This window comes from Lepidochelys kempii, chromosome 3 (assembly GCF_965140285.1).
Source record: "Lepidochelys kempii isolate rLepKem1 chromosome 3, rLepKem1.hap1, whole genome shotgun sequence".
Taxonomy (NCBI): domain Eukaryota; kingdom Metazoa; phylum Chordata; order Testudines; family Cheloniidae; genus Lepidochelys; species Lepidochelys kempii.
This window is the reverse complement of record NC_136382.1, coordinates 7,479,772-7,499,463: the sequence shown is the minus strand read 5'-3', so window position 1 is coordinate 7,499,463 and position 19,692 is coordinate 7,479,772. Positions and strand designations below refer to the sequence as shown.

Below are 19,692 nucleotides of genomic sequence, written 5' to 3'. Positions count from 1 at the left end.
TGGGGGGGGGGGTGTCATGAGCTGTCAACCTCCACCCCAAAGTTTGAGAGCCGCTGGTGTAGAGGATGATGCCTAAAGTGGAACCTTACATGTGCCCCTATCTATCTGCCATTTGCACTTGGGCTGGAGTGCAGCAGTTATGGTGCATCATCTAAGGGCTTGCAGGATCAAGGCTTTAATACTTAAGAAGATGCCTGGATGTGTAGCTCGAATTTCTTTTCAATATATTCAGCACATTGGCATCCCTCACCCCCGTCAGGGGCCAAGCATCACCTGTCTTGCAGCGCTAGGGTTTGTAAGTTGGGGTAATGCTCATGCTGTTAGCCGCTCAGAGAGAGGTTTTTCTGGTAAGGTGAGGGTAGGGGCTGTGGCTGCACTAGGGGGTGAGGAGTGCTAGATATTCCTGCCACAAGGCTGTAGCAAAGCAAATTCCTCCCCTCCTGTCCTCAGACTACTCCTTTTAGAGGTGTTAGGCCCTTTCCTGCCTCCAGGCACTGCAGAGAGGAGAGGACAGGAGGAAAGCTCCTTCTCTCCAACCCAGCATAGCTTAGGCCCATGAGATCTATTAATGGGACTTTTTTTTTAGAGTCCTTTACAAACCTTAACTAATGCCTATAGCCCACCCTATGAGGTAGCTGAATGTTGCAACCTCTGTTTTACACATGGGGAAACAGAGGCATGGGGCATTGTGAGAACATATTAGTTAATTTTTGTGAAGCACTCTGGAAACACTCCCCATCTGTGCTCAGTAGTTATTAGTATTATTAATGGGACTGTTTTGGTGCTCCCAATAAATGATCTCGCTGAGGAATGGCTTCAGATCCTGCTTATATTGAGGCAACTATGAAGAGTTTAGTTTTCTGTCACAACTGACCAGGAGAAGCAGTTTTAGGTTCCAGTAGGTTCCTAAGCAGCATTCAGATTCAGCCGTCTGAAAATGTTCCTGAGGTGACTCCCATCCCCACCTGCTTGTCCTTTGCTGTTTCTTTTAACTCTTGGGATACAAGAGCTTGCTGCTCAGAAGGACCCAAATCCTAGCTATTATGCCCCAAAGTAAAGAGATCTATTTACTGTAACTTGCATGCTTAAGCAAATGTACTGATATTTGATCCTCAGCAAAGGAGCCACAGAATTCGTGACATACTTCATTACCATTAGAGTCCTTTAGCTAATCACAACACAGATCATCTTTGTGGTTATTCCTTTCTTATTGCCGGTTGTACTGTAGGTAATCTGTGCTCTTGGGTCAGCTCACCAGACACCACCTGTAGACAGCAAGGAGCCTTCTATGCACCTAAAAGAGGATGAAGAACAGCCCATTACTGGAGGGGGGGATCAAAACAAAATGAAAGGACAGTGCAAACAGAGAAAATTTGTAATTATGTCAGACCACTTGAAGTGATCTATTATCTCTATTATGGTAGTGAGATCAGGGTCCCATTGTGCTAGGAGCTGTACAAACCCAAAATGAGAGAGAGTTCCTGCTTTAAAGAGAAGGACTTGTGTGTCCACTATTAAAGTCATTCAGAGTTGCAGGCACTCAGCTACTGTAGTGATGAGGGCCATGGAAATACTAAAATAGGCTATGCATCAGGATTGGGAACCATGGGGTCATCTGCATGCTATGTTTTGATTTCCATTCTATATTAATGGCCACAATCCCTTTCTGTCATCTCACAAACCTTTTGCTGCATTCCTAGACCTTCTGAGCTGGGTACCAGATCAGTTGCCACTTACCTGGACTTCTTCCATTAAGGAGTTAACTTGCTACTGTGCAGCATGTTCACTAGAAGACCGCACCAGTGTAGGTTTTAAATGTTGATATTCCTGATCTTCTCCACAGAACATAATGCTTGGGCTAGTGACATCTTAATGGGTAGTCTTTGTGTTCTAGGATTGTCTTGGGGCTAAACTGCAAGGACTAGGAGTCAGCAGATCTGGGTTGTAATTTCCCGCTTTGCTATGGATGGACTTCCTGTGCCCCTTTGGGAAAATCTCTCTGTAATTCTGTTTTCCTGTGGGGGATAATACGATTTCCCTGCTTCACAAACTATTAGCTCATTAATGTTTGTTAAAGCACTTTTACAGCTTCAAATAGAAGTGGCTACAGAGACAAATTATTTATTGGTTAGGTTTTCTGCTGTTTGGGACCAGATCCATCCCTCGTCATGGTTCACAAGCTCCACGATCAGCAGTGCTGATACACCAAGTATTTGTAAACCCCACAGTAGCATTTGCTCAGTGTTGCTAAGTTAGGAGTGAGTTCTGTTACCCCACATGAGTTTTAGTTCAGTAGCCTCTTCCTTCTGCAAAGCACCCTGGAGTACTGTGTGCAGAGAGCACTAGTTAGAAACCTTGTCTTGTACTTTCCTGCAGGGCTTGGATCCAAGGCCCCCCTGCTTTCTTAGTTTCCCTCAAAAAAATTTTTAGTGTTTTATTGGCCTCTGATTAGGATGCTCACAAGAGAGGCATGGGCTCCTCTCCTAATTTCCGGAAATGGATTATTCAGCACCAGTTACATGCTGGTTAGACATCAGTCCGACTGTGTTAATGGAGCCGTGATTGATTTACACCCAAGCTCAAACCATTTGTTAGGTGCTGATTCATTCTGTTTCTTTAGCTGCTCTTATTTCCCATCTGTTTTATTCATGCTATTCTTTACTAAATACTTTAGAATAACCGGATCAGCTTTGTTACTGGGTGTGTGATGGGGGGTGGATGGAGGAAATATCACGATGTACTTGAAAAGGAGGGCAGTTAGGGAGTAAAGTTTAATGCAGGGCTCTTGGACAAACCCATTTGACCCTTCTACAGGAGTCTGTTTCTTCTGTGGGAGCATGAAGTGCAAAATCTGGTTGCTTGGCAACAGGCAACAGCTGTGAAAAAGGAAAATTGTGGTTGATCTGCCAGAGCAAATTTTGACAGAGTTTCTTTAAAAAAAAAAAAAAAGTCTTCCTGTTCTTGCATGTTGCTCTATGGCAAACCTGATTTCCAGAAAATGTATTAAATGGAAATCAGAGACTGTGTAGCAACATAACTCACTTCAGGCTTCACAAGACAATAAAATTATACGGCATATGTTTGGTGGAGAAAGGGGTTAGAATGTTGCTGCATATAGGGGAGGGGAGGTGTATGTAAAATATAAAATCCTGGTTTTGTCCAGGGAGGGATAGCTTGGCGGGGGGGGGAGGGGAGGGATAGCTCAGTGGTTTGAGCATTGGCCTGCTAAACCGAGGGTTGTGAGTTCAATCCTTGAGGGGGCCATTTAGGGATGGGGCAAAAATTGGGGATTGGTCCTGCTTTAAACAGGGGGTTGGACTAGATGACCTCCCGAGGTCCCTTCCAAGCCTCATATTCTATGATTCTGTGAATAGAAGTCCCGGATTCTACAGTCTGATCCCTGGACTTACGTGCCGTGTGCAGTGCTATGGCTCCACACCAGCACCAGGGGGCTGCCCACATGGATTCAGTTGCAGGATCAGGGCTTGTGTTAGGGCGCTGGCTGTTAATTACTAAAGATGGCATTAACTTAGGCTCCAGGTAGGTAAAAATCAAATCCTACTGACATTTAGCACCTCTAAATTATCAATCTACCTCTCCCAGGGCTTCTTCCAGAAACAGTGGAGTCTCCTACCTTGGGCGTTTCCATGTTGGTAGAAAGAGTTTCCCCCTCATGAACAGTACCAAAGGAGTAAATAAGGACTTGACCCTGGTCCCATTAAACTCAATGGCAAAACTCCCACTGGTTTTAATAGTGTAAGATTGGCCCCCTGTTTGCAGATATTCTATTTCACTGTGGTTGCAGGGCTTGGGCTGGATTTGCCAGTTGTTTCCCAGGAACATGAAAAATGTGTTAGTCTGCAAGATGCTGAATATCTTTTAGTTCTCAGGCCCTGATTCAGCAAAGCAAGCATGTGCTTGACCTGCATGCTTTACTGAATCAGGGCCTCACTGACAATCTGACTCTTCAAAGAGGATTGTTTGCTACTAGCTATTATGCCCCAAAGTAAAGAGATCTATTTACTGTAGCTGGCAGAGCCATAGTACATGCTTAAGCAAATGTACTGATATTTGATCCTCAGCAAAGGAGCCACAGAGTTTGTGAAATATTTCATTACAAGTAGAGCCCTTTGGCTTCTACACTTAGATCTTCTTTGTGGTTATTCCTTTCTTACCGTCAAGTAGATATAGCTGGTCATGCTTTAGATAATCTGTGCTCTTGGGTCAGCTCACCAGACACCACCCACAGACAGCAAGGAGCCTTCCACACACCTAAAAGAGGATGAACAACAACCCATTATCGGGGGTGGGGGGAAAGCAAAATGAAAGGACAGTGCAAGCAGAGCAAAATGTTAATTATGTCAGACCACTTGAAGTGATCTATTATCTCTATTATGGTAGTGAGATCAGGGTCCCATTGTGCTAGGTGCTGTACAAACCCAAAATGAGAGCGTGTCCCTGCTTTGAAGAGTTTATAGCCTAAATAGGCAAGAGCGGGAGGGGGAAACAGTTGCAGAGAAGCAAAGTTACCTGCCCAGGCTTACAGAGCAGGTCAGTGGAATAGAACCCTGGTCTCCTGACTCCCAATCCAGCGCTTTACCTTCTGGAGCATGCTGCTCTTGCACTGACTGCATTTTTATTTCCTCTGGACATTGCAGGCGCTAGATGGCTTTTTCTTCGTTGTGAATCGTGAGGGGAGGATTGTGTTTGTGTCCGAGAATGTGACCAGCTACCTGGGTTATAACCAGGAGGAGCTCATGAATACCAGTGTCTACAGCATCCTGCATGTAGGGGATCATGCGGAGTTTGTCAAGAATTTGCTGCCAAAGTCTCTAGGTAAGAAGCGGATGGGTTTTTCCTTCTTTATTTCAAAGAAAAATGGGATTTGCGCCATGTTTTCCTGATGAAGCAACTAAACAGTTGGTGTCAGATTGTGATTGGCCTGTCCATGTGTTTATAACACAACAGTCACTGTGTTACCTAAAGTGGAGAAGTGTAACCTCTCTGTGCTTTGGAGTCTTGTGTTGTGAGACTAGATGCATTAATATATATATATAGCACTCTGAGATCTTCAGATGCAAGCCATTGTAGAATTGCAAAGTGCTGAAATCATATCAGATGTTTACAATATTTATTTTTTGGCATTTGAAGAACAGTGTGTAAAACGCTGTTGTTCTTACAATTAAGTTAATTCTGTAATGACTGAGATTTTGGTATACCTAACTGCACACTGGAATTTGGAGAGCTGTACAAACCAGTTAACTACATAAAGAAATAAAGCAGGTGTATATTTCTGTCTCAGCTCTCAGGGTCCGATCCATCAACTTTTGCACAATGAGAATCTCCCTCCTATAATAGAAATTCATATTAACTTTTTGTAAAGAATGTTCTTCCTGTTGGCTGTCAGAGCCTTTTCTCTCTGCTTTCTGCTACTGATGCAACTTCTGCATAGATCAGAATAGCTCATGGGTTGTGGAACAACAAAACTTTCTGAGGCTTTGTGTGTTAAATAAATTGTCTATCTGGAGTTGAGTGCATGCAGTGCACACTTGAGAACACTAGAGGGCAGTGTGAGAAGGTCACCTGGAGAGCGAATAACTGGAGGACGTTTGGGTTTTGAGGGCTAGTGTAAAGAATCCTGTTTAATCCTGTCGACTGCCTGCTCACTTGCCAAAATGCCTGTCGCTTAATCTGTATTTAAGCTCATTTTTAAAATAATATGCTTACTCTATGTGCAATCATGTAACTCCTAGTAAGAACCTCTATTGGCTACTCAGCCAGAAACCTCAACTAACTTTATTAAACACACAGCTTAAAAAGCATTGACTTTAAAGGCATGTTGTTAAAGCAGATATGCTAAAAATGTGCCCTGCCTCTTGAATTCTGGGGCTTTTTGGTAGGTTTCAGGCACGTGGCAACAAACACAAAGAATAAGCTATGTTTTGGTTTGTTGTAGGATCAGTACACAGTTGGTTTTAGTCAAATGAATTGTTGCAGCCCTCAGATCAATGTCTTGTTCAAGGTAGGTCAAGTCTGTGGCCTATCCACCTTGCCCACATTCTGCTGTTTTGATAATATAATGTCTAGTTGGCAGCCGGTATCAAGCGGAGTGCCCCAGGGGTCGGTCCGGGGGCCGGTTTTGTTCAACATCTTCATTAATGATCTGGAGATGGGACGGATTGCACCCTCAGCAAGTTCGCAGATGACATTAAACTGGGGGGAGAGGTAGAGACCCTGTAGGGGTAGCAATGACCTAGATAAATTGGAGGATTGGGCCAAAAGAAATCTGGTGAAGTTCAACAAGGACAAGTGCAGAGTCCTGCACTTAGGACGAAAGAATCCCATGCACTGCTACAGGCTGGGGACCAACTGGCTAAGCGGCAGTTTTGCAGAAAAGGACCTGGGGATTACAGTGGATGAGAAGCTGTATATGAGTCAACAGTATGCTCTTGTTGCCAAGAAGGCTAACGGCATATTGGGCTGCATTAGTAGGAGCATTGCCAGCAGATTGGGGGAAGTGATTATTCCCCTTTATTCAGCACTGGTGAGGCCTCATCTGGAGTATTGTGTCCAGTTTTGGGTGCCCCACTACAGAAAGGATGTGGACAAATTGGAGAGAGTTCAGCAGAGGACAATGGAAATTATTAGGGGGCTGGGGCCCATGACTTATGAGGAGAGGCTGAGGGAACTGGGCTTATTTAATCTGCAGAAGAAAAGAATGAGGGGAGATTTGATAGCAGACTTCAACTACCTGAAGGAGGGTTCCAAAGAGGATGGAGCTCAGCTGTTCTCAGTGGTGGCAGATGACCGAACAAAGAGCAATGGTCTCAAGTTGCACTGGGGGAGGTCTAGGTTGGATATTAGGAAACACTATTTCACTAGGAGGGTGGTGAAGCACTGGAATGGGTTACCTAGGGAGGTGGTGGAATCTCCATCCTTGGAGGTTTTTAAGGCCCAGCTTGACAAAGCCCTGGCTGGGATGATTTAGTTGGTGTTGGTCCTGCTTTGAGCAGGGGGTTGGACGAGATGACCTCCTGAGGTCTCTTCCAACCCATATCTTCTATGATTCTATATCAGAGTTAGGGCCTATTAGATAAACCCTTATAAATTCACAGACCACTGGCCTGAACAACTGTTGGAGCCAATACTGTCTTTCAGGTCCACCCAGTTGTCTGTTCATGCTAAACAGTGTGGAATTCATGTTCTGTAGCAAAAATACCTCAGTGTGCCAAGCAGTGTATTTGAAACAAAGGATGAATTTGAGAGGGTTGGTTGGGCCTCAGGAAGGTCTTTCCCATTTTCTTCTCCCACCCCTTGGTATTTTCCCCAAGGCCCAGGGAGATTGTGTATAGCCTCTTAATAACTCAGCAAGCATCTGCCAGAGGGGGTGCCAGAAGAGGGCTTGTCTTCACTAATGAGTTAACAGGAGTTATAGCTCCATTGTTCCCGTTAGCTCAACCCCCATCAACACACACAAACCTGTCACTCATGTAGTGGTGGTAATAAGGTGAGTTGGCTGTCAAGTCTTGGGGTATAGGGCAGACCTCGAATGAGCTTCTGGAGAAGAATTCTCAAGAGCTGCTGACTCAAGTTATCAGCATGTGGAAGCAGGCGTAGAGACTAAGGCATTGTCTGCTAACATAGTTACACCATGGTAGTTAAAGTGTGTTTTTAAACTAGTTAAAGCAATCCAATCCCCTGTGTGCATGCTTTTAAATGGGTTTAAAACTGCCTTATATTGATTTAGCTTAATTTAGTAAGGAATTAGTTTAAGCTGAGTGACCTATATGCCAAAACAGCTAGACAAGTTTTTCTCATTTGGGATGTGTTTTTTGTTTTGTTTTTTTCGAGTTGGACTTGAGTTAGGAGTTAAATTGCCGGGTCTTAGACTACAGTGAATTTTTACAGCTGAGTTATAACCCATCTAAAATAGTGGTTGATAATAAAACCATTGACACGACTGTAACTATGGAATTCTAAAATGTGTCCCTATGATTAAACCACTTCCAAGAAAAAACCACTGGAAGCTTTTTCATTGCTATGTGATAGACTGCAAGCAGGTCACCATAGGCTCTGCAGCAGGTGCTGTATCGAACTGTAAATAGCACAATTAGCAGTTGCTTTCTGACTGATTCCAGAGGGAGGCCTCAGTGTACCATAAAAGCAATATGAGCATGACTTTCCATCAGCCACGTGAGTGCTTCAACCAGAAGTAAGGGTGAAAGGTGTCCCTATGCAGAGGGCCAGCTTAAGGCCTATGCACTTCATAAGTCCTCAGAACATCATTTAAGGATAGTGAAAGCACAAGACTGGAAGTCAGGAAATCATCTCAGCTCTACCACTGAATCACTGTGTGACCTTGGAGCAAAGTCACTACACATCTTTGTGTCAGTTTCCCTGTCTGTAAAAGGGCGGTGGTGGTGGTGGTGGGGTAGTGATACTTACCTCCCAAGGGTGTTGCAAGGATTAATTCATTAACGTTTGCATAGTAACTCGCACGATAGGGTGCTTATCTCAGTTGGTTGATTCTAGATGATATAATACAAATAATAAACAGTAACAAGGATGAGATTTCAATCCGCATATTGGTTTCATGTGCTGGTGTGTTTGGTGAGTTCCCCATTCTTTTGTGGTGTTTAGCAATTGCTGTCAGAGCTTGCGGTGGCTGGTCTAGAGTCTTATCTAAAAGGGAATCAAACAAATAACACAGAGAACTCTCTTCCCTTGGATCCAGTACTTACCAGTCATGATTCTGGCATAAGAACGGACATACTGGGTCAGACAAATGGTCCATCCAGCCCGGTATCCTGTCTTCCGACAGTGGCCGGTGCCAGATGCTTCCGAGGCAATGAACAGAACAGGGCAGTTATCTAGTGATCTAGCAGTCAGAAGCTTAGGGACACCCGCAGCATGGAGTTCATCTGTGACCATCTTGGCTAATAGCCCATTGATGGACCTGTCCTTTATGAACTTGGTTAATTATTTTTTGAACCCAGTTGTAGTTTTGGCCTTCACAACATCCCCTGGCAATGAGTTCCATAGATTAACTTTGCAGTCTATGCAGCAGTACTTCCTTTTGTTTGTTTTAATCCTGCTGCCTATTAATTTCATTGGATAACGACTGGTTCTTGTGTTATGTGAAGGGGTAAATACCACTTCCTTATTCACTTTCTTCCCACCAGTCATGATTTTACAGACCTCTGTCATATCCCCTCTTAGTCACCTCTTTTCCAAACTGAACAGTTCTAGCCTTTTTAATTTCTCCTCATATGGAAGCTGTTCCATACCCATAATCATTTTTGTTTTCCTTCTCTGTACTTTTTCTAATGGATCTTTTTTGAAATGGAGCAACAAGAACTGCACACACTATTCAAGGGGTGGGTGTATCATGCATTTATGTATTGGGATTATGATATTTTCTGTTTTATTATCTAGCCCTTTCCTAATGGTTCCTAACGTTCTGTTAGCCTTTTCAGCTGTCACTGCACACTGAACAGATGTTTTCAGAGAATTATCCACAATGACTCTAAGATCTCTTTCTTGAGTGGTAACAGCTAATTTAGACCCTATCATTTTGTATGTAGCGTTGGGAATATGTTTCCAGTGTGCATTACTTTGCATTTATCAATGCTGAATTTCATCTGCTATTTTGTTGCCCAGTCATCCAGTTTTGCGAAATCCCTTTGTAACTCTTTGCAGACTGCTTTGGACTTAACTATCTTGAGTAATTTTGTATTGTCTGCAAACTTTGCCACCTCACTGTATACCCCATTTTCCAGATCATTTATGAATATACTGAACAGCACTGGTCCCAGTACAGATCCTTGGGGGACCTTGCTATTTACTTCTCTCCACTGTGAAAACTGACCATTTATTCCTACCCTGTGTTCCCTATCTTTTAACCAGCTATTTATCCCTGAGAGGACCTTTCCTCTTATCCCATGACTGCTTACTTTGCTTAAGAGCCTTTGGTGAAGGACCTTGCCAAAGGCATCCAAGTACATAGGTACATAGGGTCAGGTTTTCGAGAGCTCAGAACACATTGTGACACTTGGGGGCAGATTTTGAGAGCTCAGTATGCTGAGTGCATGTTGGGAGCTGAGCTCTCTGGAAAACCTGGCCATTTGTTTTGGGCACTGAACTCTTCTAACCGTCTGGCCCTGATCATAGATGACAAATGTTTTTGAAAATCTGGCTTTTGTGCTCAGCAGGTGCTACTTCGCTATAGGTAATTGTGTAGAGTCCTGTTAGCACTGATAAGCCACCGTCTTACTTGGGCTGTCAATAGTTAATTTTCTCATTTAGTGTAAGTTTAGCTTAGCATTACTGATTGTAGCATTTTGTGCCGGGAAGGGCTTGTTGGATTGGTGTTCTGTAGCTTCACTGTGGCTACTCTGGCTCCTTAGCCTGGGGTAAGGGTTTTCCCTTTGCCTTGCAGTCTGGTGGTTTTAGCTGAGGTACCGTTCTTGATCTTTGAAGAAGGTAATTTCATGCTGGAGCAAATTTGGGGGCGGAGAATTTATTCACAATGCAATCAGTGTGACCAGTAATTCTGTGTAATCCCCCTTTTCTCCTTGCACCTCCACGCTCTGTGCATTTATGTAGGGGCAGACCTCAATCTCGTCCTAATGTGAGTGTGTGCATTTTCTGTACTCGCCACCTACACAGTAGTATCACTTTAAAATCAGATGTATCCTCTACTGGGGGAGGCTATATCTTGCCCTTGCAGTGTAGTAGACTCTGATTTCATAGAGCTTGAAGAGCCTAGTTCAACAGCAGTGGTTGTGTTCAGCCAGCAGCTGTTCTGCAGGGAGCCAGACCACTTGCCTTCAGAATCCTCCTTGAAAGGGAGGAGATCATGGCTACGTATAGCCTCTGTGTGGCAGTGAAGTTGATGGAGGTGTGGTCTAGGGAGCTACCAGTGCTGGGGACCTGAATGATCTTCGGAGGGACAGGCCTTTCGGGTGAAATGTCCTGGAACATGCTGACTCATGAGCGATTTATCACCTGCTTCTGTGACTGAGGGGAGGGGAAGAAAGTTCTTCTGGCTGATGCACTGGATGGGGAGTCAAGAGAACTGAGTTCTATTCTTGGCACAGCCACCGACTCACTGTGTAGCTGGGCAAATCAAAGCACCTCTCTATGCCTCAGTTTCCCCCTCTGTTACACAGAAATAACAATACCTGTAGTACCTACCTCACAATGGTGTTGTGGGGTATAATTCATCAACCCTGGAATTCTTTGGACTTGTTAGGCTGTAGAAGTGCAAAGTGTTATCACACCACTGTCAAAGGGGTAGTGTGGTCCAGTGGGTAGGGCGGTGCACTGGGACCCAGGAGATCCAGCTTGTAGCCACTGACCTGCTGGGTGACTCTGGGTGAATCCTTTCACCTCTCTGTGACTCTGTTCCCCCTCCAACCCTTGTCTGTTTCAGCTATAAACTCTTCCAGGCACTCTTACTCTGGCTGCCTAGCAAATGCTGAAGATGACATGGAGAGGGTCAGGCAGAGAACTCTGATCCTTAACACCTGCTGTTTGAAATGTTCACTTGTGATCAGAGTCTGTGATTCTCTCTTTTCCCCTCTCCCTCGCCACAGTAAATGGAGTTCCTTGGCCTCAGGAAGCAACCAGACGCAGCAGCCATACCTTCAGCTGCCGGATGCTGATCCGCCCCCCTGATGAGCTGGGTGCGGAGAACCAGGAGGCTCGCCAGCGCTATGAGGTGATGCAGTGCTTCACCGTGTCCCAGCCCAAATCAATCAAAGAGGAAGGAGAAGGTAGGGTAGAGGATCATTTATTTCAAACCCTGCTTGATTGCTTTGTACTGCGTCTTGGGGAAGGGAAGGAGGCTGGAGTGGGAAGAGAGGACGAACTGCCCTCTACTGTCCTTATGCAGGACTTCCTTCTAGGAGATTGTAGTTCATGCTGAGAGCAGCCTCGGAGAGTTTACTTTCAGCCTGCCACGTTTGCTGTTGCATTTGGGATGGGGCTTGCAGTGCAGATGGCACAGGATCAGGTCCAGGGGCAGTCACACAAGGCCTTCTCCCCAGAGGGCCTTCCAAGGGTTTCTCCTCCCCAGCACAGCCTGGCACAGCCTGGGAAATGCAGACGGGACAAGTGGAAACACATTTAGAAGAGTTCGATGTCGGTCATTGGTTCTCCTCCCTCCTCTGTTTTTTATTCCAGCTTAAACTACACTTGGAGCTTTCAAGTCCTTTCTGACCGCTGTGCTGAGCCCCAGGGATTTGCAGAGCTGTGTTGCTCAAACTCCTGGGGTGAAATGTGTGGGAAGCGCTGGCTGATATGAGGCTCTAAGCCTGTGTCAGTCTTGAAGAGAAGTTACCGGCACAAGATCTACTTGCCCTCCATAACCTGGAGGGGAATGGAAAGTGCTAGTGAAATTTAACTCGCCTGCTGAAAAATGGGCAAATCCAAAATTTTGCAAGGCTGCTTTACGCTGCCACAGGGTGACCTCCCCCTCCCGTCCCATGCAGGTGAGGCCTGTGCACCATGGTGAGTGGGACTGAAGTGGGGAGCACAGGGCTCATGCCAGCCCTTTGCCCAAGGGTGAATTGCACCAACAGTGAGAGCACAATCTCCAGCTCTTACTTTATCCATTTCCTGTTGTCTGGATTGATGCTGTCCAGTCAGCAAGCCTTTACCCTCTCTCTATAAGCAGAGATGGAGACAGGCTGCCCTTCCGTGCATCAGGAGAACTCGCAATGGAGCATGTTAGGTAGAAATTAAGGAAAGGGAAAGATAAATTGATTAGTATGAAAAGCTGCTTCACAGGGAGCTCTGTCACTGCAGAATAACAGTGGGAGCCCCAATCCTTGAGATGGGTAAGACTGGACTGGACTGCATAGCACAGTCCTGCCCTGATCCCCAGCGGGTGGACTTGATGCCCTTATACAGGGGCAGTCAGTAGGTGGACCACAGGTCAAATCCAGACCGCCAGACGCTTTTGAACAGACCGCAAAATCTTTTTATTTACTTCTTGTTATCATAATTGTTATTATTTTTGTCTTATTTTCTCTGGAGTCTGGACCTTGACTATACCTTGACCAAGAAATTTGGACCTTGACAAAAAATAATTGATTACCCCTGCCCTAACAGGACTTCTCTAGCTCTGATTTCTGTCACTTTTACCTAGTGCCTCCAGTAGTGCCAGGAGTGTTTGACAATTGTAGTAGCCAGTGAGTTTCTGGCCCCAGTCAGATCTGTAGGGGTGCACCTCTGCCCAGGCTCCTGACGGTCAGAAGGGTCACCCTGTACAGATCCGATTGCAGGATCAGGGCCGTGGTTCGTATCCACCACTGATCTCCAAATGGTAGAGGAAAGAAGTCTTCTTGCAAAAAACCTTAACCCTCATTTCTGTGTACCAGCCGTTATTTTCCAGTGCATTAACTGAATTAATCCATTGTGGTTTACACAGGAGATCATGATTGGAAGGAATAAATTACAGTATTTTATGACCAGATACTTTCCCTGGAGCCAACAGTTGTTGGCTTTCAGTGCTGACTATTATGTGTGGTACTTCTGAAAGGCCTTACAGTTAGTTCCTCCAAACAATGGGGTTCTTTCCTCTCCAGCAAACATCATACAGCTTATAGAGAGCCCTGTTGTTTTGAAGGCCTAGGTGACAGGCCAGGTAAAGGCATCCAGAGTACGATGTGGCTGTCGAGTACAACAATGCTATTTTAATTAAAACATTGAATTGCAAGTGGTTTCTATAACACTGGACTCTCACTTTCCCACTCTCCCCACCCTGTTCTGTTACGGCAGATTTCCAATCTTGTCTGATATGTATTGCACGGAGATTACCTCGACCTGCAGCTGTCACCAGTTCAGAATCTTTCATGACCAAGCAAGATACTACAGGTAGTGTTCTCAGTGAGCTCGGGGGAGTTTTATGCTGGGAGATGCTAAGCATTGTTCTGGGTAAGGAGCCATCTTTGCAATCAAAATGCTTCCAGGCTAACAGCATCTTTGTTCCGCTAGAACTGTAAGATGATGTAGCTCTTGCAGATGTAGCATTGTCCCAGAATTTCATCCAGCCAGTAAGATAATGCCACAGGGTGCTAAATTAAAACAGTCTGCAAGGATGGCTGGCTTGAAGCTAGCCAGCCATACTTCCCCCTTAATTAAAATGGATACTTGTATATAACACAGTTTTGAAGAGGGTAGTGAAGTTTCAATACGAAACTGGTGAACAGATGAGAAATGCTCTATTTCTGGTGCGTCCCCTAGGTATTCATGAATGAGACAAGTTGCAATGTGTGCATGTTCCTCTCTTATTGTTCTCTTCATGTCCACAGTCAGTCAGTCATTTAGTAAAGCTGCCTGGATTTCAGTATCCTCAATAGGTAGATAACTCCTTGGGCGTATATTTCATTTTTTTGATCTGTGTAAGGACATCCCTAGTATTATCGCTGATTGCCTGGCTGATGTCAAGTTGGATGCATCTGGATTTTGTGATGCTGAATTTAGACTAGAGAGAGGTCTTTTTGATGAGGGTAACATACAAATGTCCTTATTAATGATCTTTTGGGGCCTCCCTACTATGTTACTCCAACTTTATGCCAGTATAACCTCGGCAAGGCTCAGCCCACTGTACATACTTTGAGTATAGCTTCTAATTTTAGTTGTGAAAGCTCATCTCAAAACAAAGTATGTGCACGCCTCTAGCTCTGTGTGTACCTATATACACATGCCACACCAGGAGGATAAGAGTGAGAGCAGTATAAGTGACTTCTTTTGCACTGCTTCTGTATCTGAATAATGTGAATTTTCTTTCCACCCAGGTAAAATTATCTCCATTGACACCAGTTCCCTGAGAGCCGCAGGCAGGACTGGCTGGGAGGATTTAGTGCGGAAGTGCATCTATGCTTTCTTCCAGCCTCAGGGCAGAGAGCCATCTTATGCCAAACAGCTATTTCAAGAAGGTACCAGACTTCTCTCTTTGCTGTACTTTGCCTTGCATATTGAGCTGGGGTGGCTTCAATCAGAAGCTGATGCATAACCCTTGTTGCTGGATAAGTGCTTTCTGGAAAAAGGGAATTCTGCATGAATAATAAAGTACCAATGAAGTAGCAGAAAAGGCCCAGTAGCACAGAAATGGCTCCTGCAACTGGAGAGGCTGGCTGTGGATCTCACAGCATTCAACAAACTACCATTCAGATCCCAGCACTGCTACAGTAACTTGCTTAGGGGATATGATTGGCCCAAAACTCATGTGTGTCATGCCAGGCTAGAGGTTTGTTCACACCCTTCTGCAAATAAAGAAATGAGTCAAACTTCCAAAGACCGACTGTGGTCACTGCACTGAAACCAGAGGGTGATTTTTTTTCCTCCCACACTCCATGCATACATCAGCCCCAGTGTCAAAGTCCCATGACTGATCTTCAAGCTCTCCTCCTTTTCGGTAGTTTTTTTTAGCAGGGTTTTCCTCTGATCATGGTAGTGATTTAAGATATTGTTCCCTCTGGGGGTTTGTCATGGAAGCTTGATGCACTGTTGGTGAGGACACTAACAAAGGAAATCAGGAAGACAGAATGTTGCATAAGGAGATTGGCTGAGCATCGAGAAAGATTTAATTCTCCCAGTGCTGCCGTGGTTAGTATCCTGTTGCAGCTCTCAATACCTGGCTTGGATTCATCAGGGTACACTGAGTATGTACTGTACACTGGTGATAGAATAATTGCCCTTTCTGCTGCTATAGCACTGTATGTTCAAGGACGGTGCTTAATTGATTTAAATGGGAGTACATTGATAAGGCAATCAGTTACAGCGCAGACATTCCTGGCTCACATTGTGCCCCATGTCCCTGCCCACAACAAGCAGCATTGAGAAGTTAACTTGCATCACACCACCCTTCAGATCTTCCTGAAACACCCGCTGCAACTGTGGGGACCAGATCTCCCAGTTTTATAGGGACAGTCCCCATATTGTGGGCTGTGTCTTATATAGGTGCCTATGACCTATAGGATGGCCCAGATAATACGGAGTCCTGCCATGAGTGCAGGGGACTGGACTAGATGACCTCTCGAGGTCCCTTCCAGTCCTATGATTATCCCCCTGCCACCTGTCCTGATTTTTCACACTTGCTATCTGGTCACCCTAGCTGCAATACACTGGGTTAGTGCAGCTGAAAATGGTGATGTGACCGTGATAAGGCAGTGAAGAACAGAGGAGAGAGACTACCTGGATTGCCATAACTTCACTTGAGGATTATTTTTGACTTGCATTGTTTGCACACTAACGGTGGGATCTTTGGGGACTGGCTAAAATACACAGAGCGCAATTGGGCGGAGGGGGAGAAGGGGAAGGTGCAAAGGTGGTTGCAAACTCCGTGTTGCTATCCTTGCGTGCACACAGATGGATGGTGGAAGTCAATCCCCTACTACCTTCACCACCATCCTGCACCCCCCACATCCCTTCTCAAAGGTTTTGTGAGCCCTGTCTGAATTGCTAAGCAGATGGATGGATCACGTCTGGTTTGTTTCCCTCCCCCCTCTCCAGTGATGACGCGTGGCACGGCCTTCAGTCCATCGTACAGATTCACGCTGAGCGACGGGACGGTACTTAGCGCCCACACCAAGTGTAAGCTCTGCTATCCTCAAAGCCCAGAAATGCAGCCTTTCATCATGGGCATCCATATCATTGACAGGTGAGTCCTAAGAACTTGGGGTGAAATCGCTGCTAGCTCGCGACTTGTCCTGGATCCTCAGCTGTAGCTGAGGAGTTCACAGCACAGCTCAGGAGTAGGAGTAGTCTGGAGGTTGCTGTAAGCTAGACCAGCTGCCAACGGTGTCTAGGAGCCTATAAGTGCGGTCAGAGATCAGTGTCAGCTGCGGGGATGGTGGCGTCTTAGGAGTCACATTGCTGGTTCTATGCCAGTGGCGGCTGGGGTGATCCTCTCACGCTGGTTTTGGGAGTGCAATTCCACAGCGAGGTGCTGCGTTGGGGGATTTTAGTCCATATGTTTGAAAGCCAAGGCAGCAAAAGTTCACTAAAGTTTGGCTATTTCTGTGGCTTCGCAGTTGTATCTGATGCTTATGCAGCTCCATGAATTCACACGGCACTTTACCAACATGGCGAAGGCTCATGCCCTGCCCCAGAGAACTTGCACTCAAACTCGTTCAGGAGGAAGAGGTTGTTATAGAACAGGAAAGATGGGGGAACTTACTGTGTGTTAAAGAAATGCAACCAGATGGAGGAGGGCAAAGAATTGTATTCTCTTAGCACTCTCCTCTCCCTACCAATGCGAGAATACACAGCCCAAAGTAGACTTTCCCCTCTGAGATAGATTTGTAACTCCTCAGTTGCCACAGTGCTGCACAATCCACTAAATACCTACAGAGAGCAATGTAGCTGCTCCATCCACAAATGCTACTGAAATATGCTCTCTGTCCTCCTGGGACCCTAGGGTAGTGGTGGGGCTAAGATAGTGTGTGAAAACACCATATCGTACAAGCTGCAGCTGTCAGACTTACCAGGCCTGATGGGTCTATGTGATAGCTTAATCCCAAAGACGCTGGAAAGGTTTAGTTGAGCTGTACTACAGATTTAGTTGAGTCGTCTTCTGAGTTGTGTCTCCCCACCACCCAGCCTCTCTGTCTTTTTTTCTTTCTTCCAGGGATCACCACATGCTCTCTCCTCAAGAGAACACTAACTCTGGAATGCCCCTTCCCCGTGTCAGCCCTGCGCTAAACCCCAACATCTCCCCAGGGCAAGGCATGGCTCTCTCGTCTGCCATCCCTCCATCCAACAGCGGCATGTTGGCAACCAGTGTAAATCAGCAGCCAGGCTCTGGCCTCCATAGCAGCAATTCCAGCACCGGCCAGACGAGCTTTGGGTGTTCACCTGGGAATCAGATCGGAGCCAATGTTGCCTTAAGCCAGGGACAAGCTGGTCCCCAGAACAATAACCACCTTTTAAACCTCAATAGCTCCCCCTTGAATAGTCCAGGGATTACCCCAGCACAGTTCATGTCTCCTAGGCATCGGGTTAGCCCAGGATTGGTACCAAGGCCCAGAATGCCAAGCAATCCTTTCTCTCCTACCATGCCAACCATGCACTCTCCTGTGGGCATGGCAAGTGGTGGCTGCAGCAGCGGTGGCAGCAGCAACAGGCCTTTCCCCAGTGCCCCAATAAACTCTATGCAGGGGCTTAATGAAGGCCCCAGCACCCCTATGGGCTACTCCACGCCACCTCCCATTCTGAGGCAGCCGAGCTCCCAGAACTCGCCTGGCCGGCTCAGCATGCAGCCTGTGAAAACGGAGCCGAAAGACAGCAAGGAGATTACCTCCATCCTGAGCGAGATGATTCAGTCTGACAGTGGCTCGAGCGATGGCAAGCCACTGGACTCAGGCCTGCTACATGCCAGTGACAGACTCGCGGAGGGAGACACCAAGTGCTCCCAAGCTACCAGCCACAAGCTGGTTCAGCTCCTGGCCACAACGGCAGAACAACAGCTGCGGCATGCTGATGCAGACACTAGCTGCAAAGATCCCTTATCCTGCACAGGTGCCTCTGGGAACCCTCCAGGCAATGCGTGTCCCTCTTCCCATAGCTCCCTCACAGAGCGGCACAAGATCTTACACCGTCTCTTGCAGGAGGGCAGCCCCTCCGACATCACCACTCTGTCCATGGAGCACGACAAGAAGGATACTGCGCCAAATGCTGCCGCCACCCCTACCTCTCAGAGTCAGATCCCGGGGACCCCTGAAATCAAACTGGAGCCAGAGGCCTTGAAGAAAAAGGAGTCCAAGGACCATCAGCTCCTACGCTACCTACTAGACAAGGACGAGAAGGACCTTGCCGCAGTCCCGGCCCTGAGTCTGGACGACGTGAAGGTGAAAGTGGAGAAAACGGAGCAGATGGATCCGTGCAATACGACTCCGGCCCAGCTGACCAAGCCCCCTGCCGCAGAGGAGGTAAAGCTAGAGTCACAGGGCCAGGTGGGTTTGCCCTTTAGAATCCATGCTGTGTATCTAGGGTTAGCATTAAACACCAGTTAAGTTAAAGGAGAATCTCTCTTAGCACATAGTGATCTGAGGCCTATGAGAGAGACAGACAGACACGCACACACCCCTTAGCAGTTCTCCTTCGATTCATGGAGCTATAGCCCAGTGCGTGGTCTCGGGTTTTGCTGCTTCACAAACACTGGTAGTGGCATGACCGGTTCCAAGACTAACTTGCCAGCTGGGGTGTTAAAAGTAGATCTCTAAATGACCCCGAACTGTAATTAGACTCCTAAATGATCATGTGAGCAGTTAGGTGCCTAAATGTAGACCCTCAGGGAGCCACTTTGAAACTTCTTGTTGCTCATGCACACGCTCTGAGGAGCAGCAATGATGGGAGAGAAAAGAAAGCTTAATGGAGGTTTATCACAATACGATGGAACATGATGCATTGATTCTTCAAACGCTGAGAGGAGAGAAGCCATTTGTAGGACATTTCTGCATTGCCGAGGGGAAAAACTCTTCGTATCCAGCATCTGTAAGCCTATTCAGGGCTTATGTACTGGGGAATTTTCAATCTGTTGCCTACTTGTTGGCTGAGATTAGCAATTATAAGGGCCCTTTAGTTATCCTAAAAGTATTATTAAATTGAATAATCCAGTGACAGATCCCAGTGATAGAGTTTTGAGAGTATAGATATTCATTACAAGTGGCTATGAATAGAAGA

The 19,692-nt window shown here is 46.1% G+C and overlaps 1 protein-coding gene across 18 annotated transcripts in view; it reads left to right on the top strand.

Annotated features, from left to right (window-relative positions):
- Positions 1-19,692, top strand: part of NCOA1 (nuclear receptor coactivator 1) — a 358,642-nt gene that overhangs the window by 273,502 nt on the left and 65,448 nt on the right. For 16 of the 18 annotated variants that reach the window (XM_073335589.2, XM_073335593.2, XM_073335590.2 and 13 more), the window contains 6 exons: positions 4,659-4,836; positions 11,598-11,777; positions 13,786-13,881; positions 14,805-14,945; positions 16,522-16,669; positions 17,639-18,962. In XM_073335589.2, the coding sequence (XP_073191690.1) occupies positions 4,659-4,836; positions 11,598-11,777; positions 13,786-13,881; positions 14,805-14,945; positions 16,522-16,669; positions 17,639-18,962 (2,067 nt within the window). The remainder of the gene's footprint in view (positions 1-4,658; positions 4,837-11,597; positions 11,778-13,785; positions 13,882-14,804; positions 14,946-16,521; positions 16,670-17,638; positions 18,963-19,692) is intronic. The other 2 variants (XM_073335591.2, XM_073335594.2) reach the window with 2 other exon arrangements.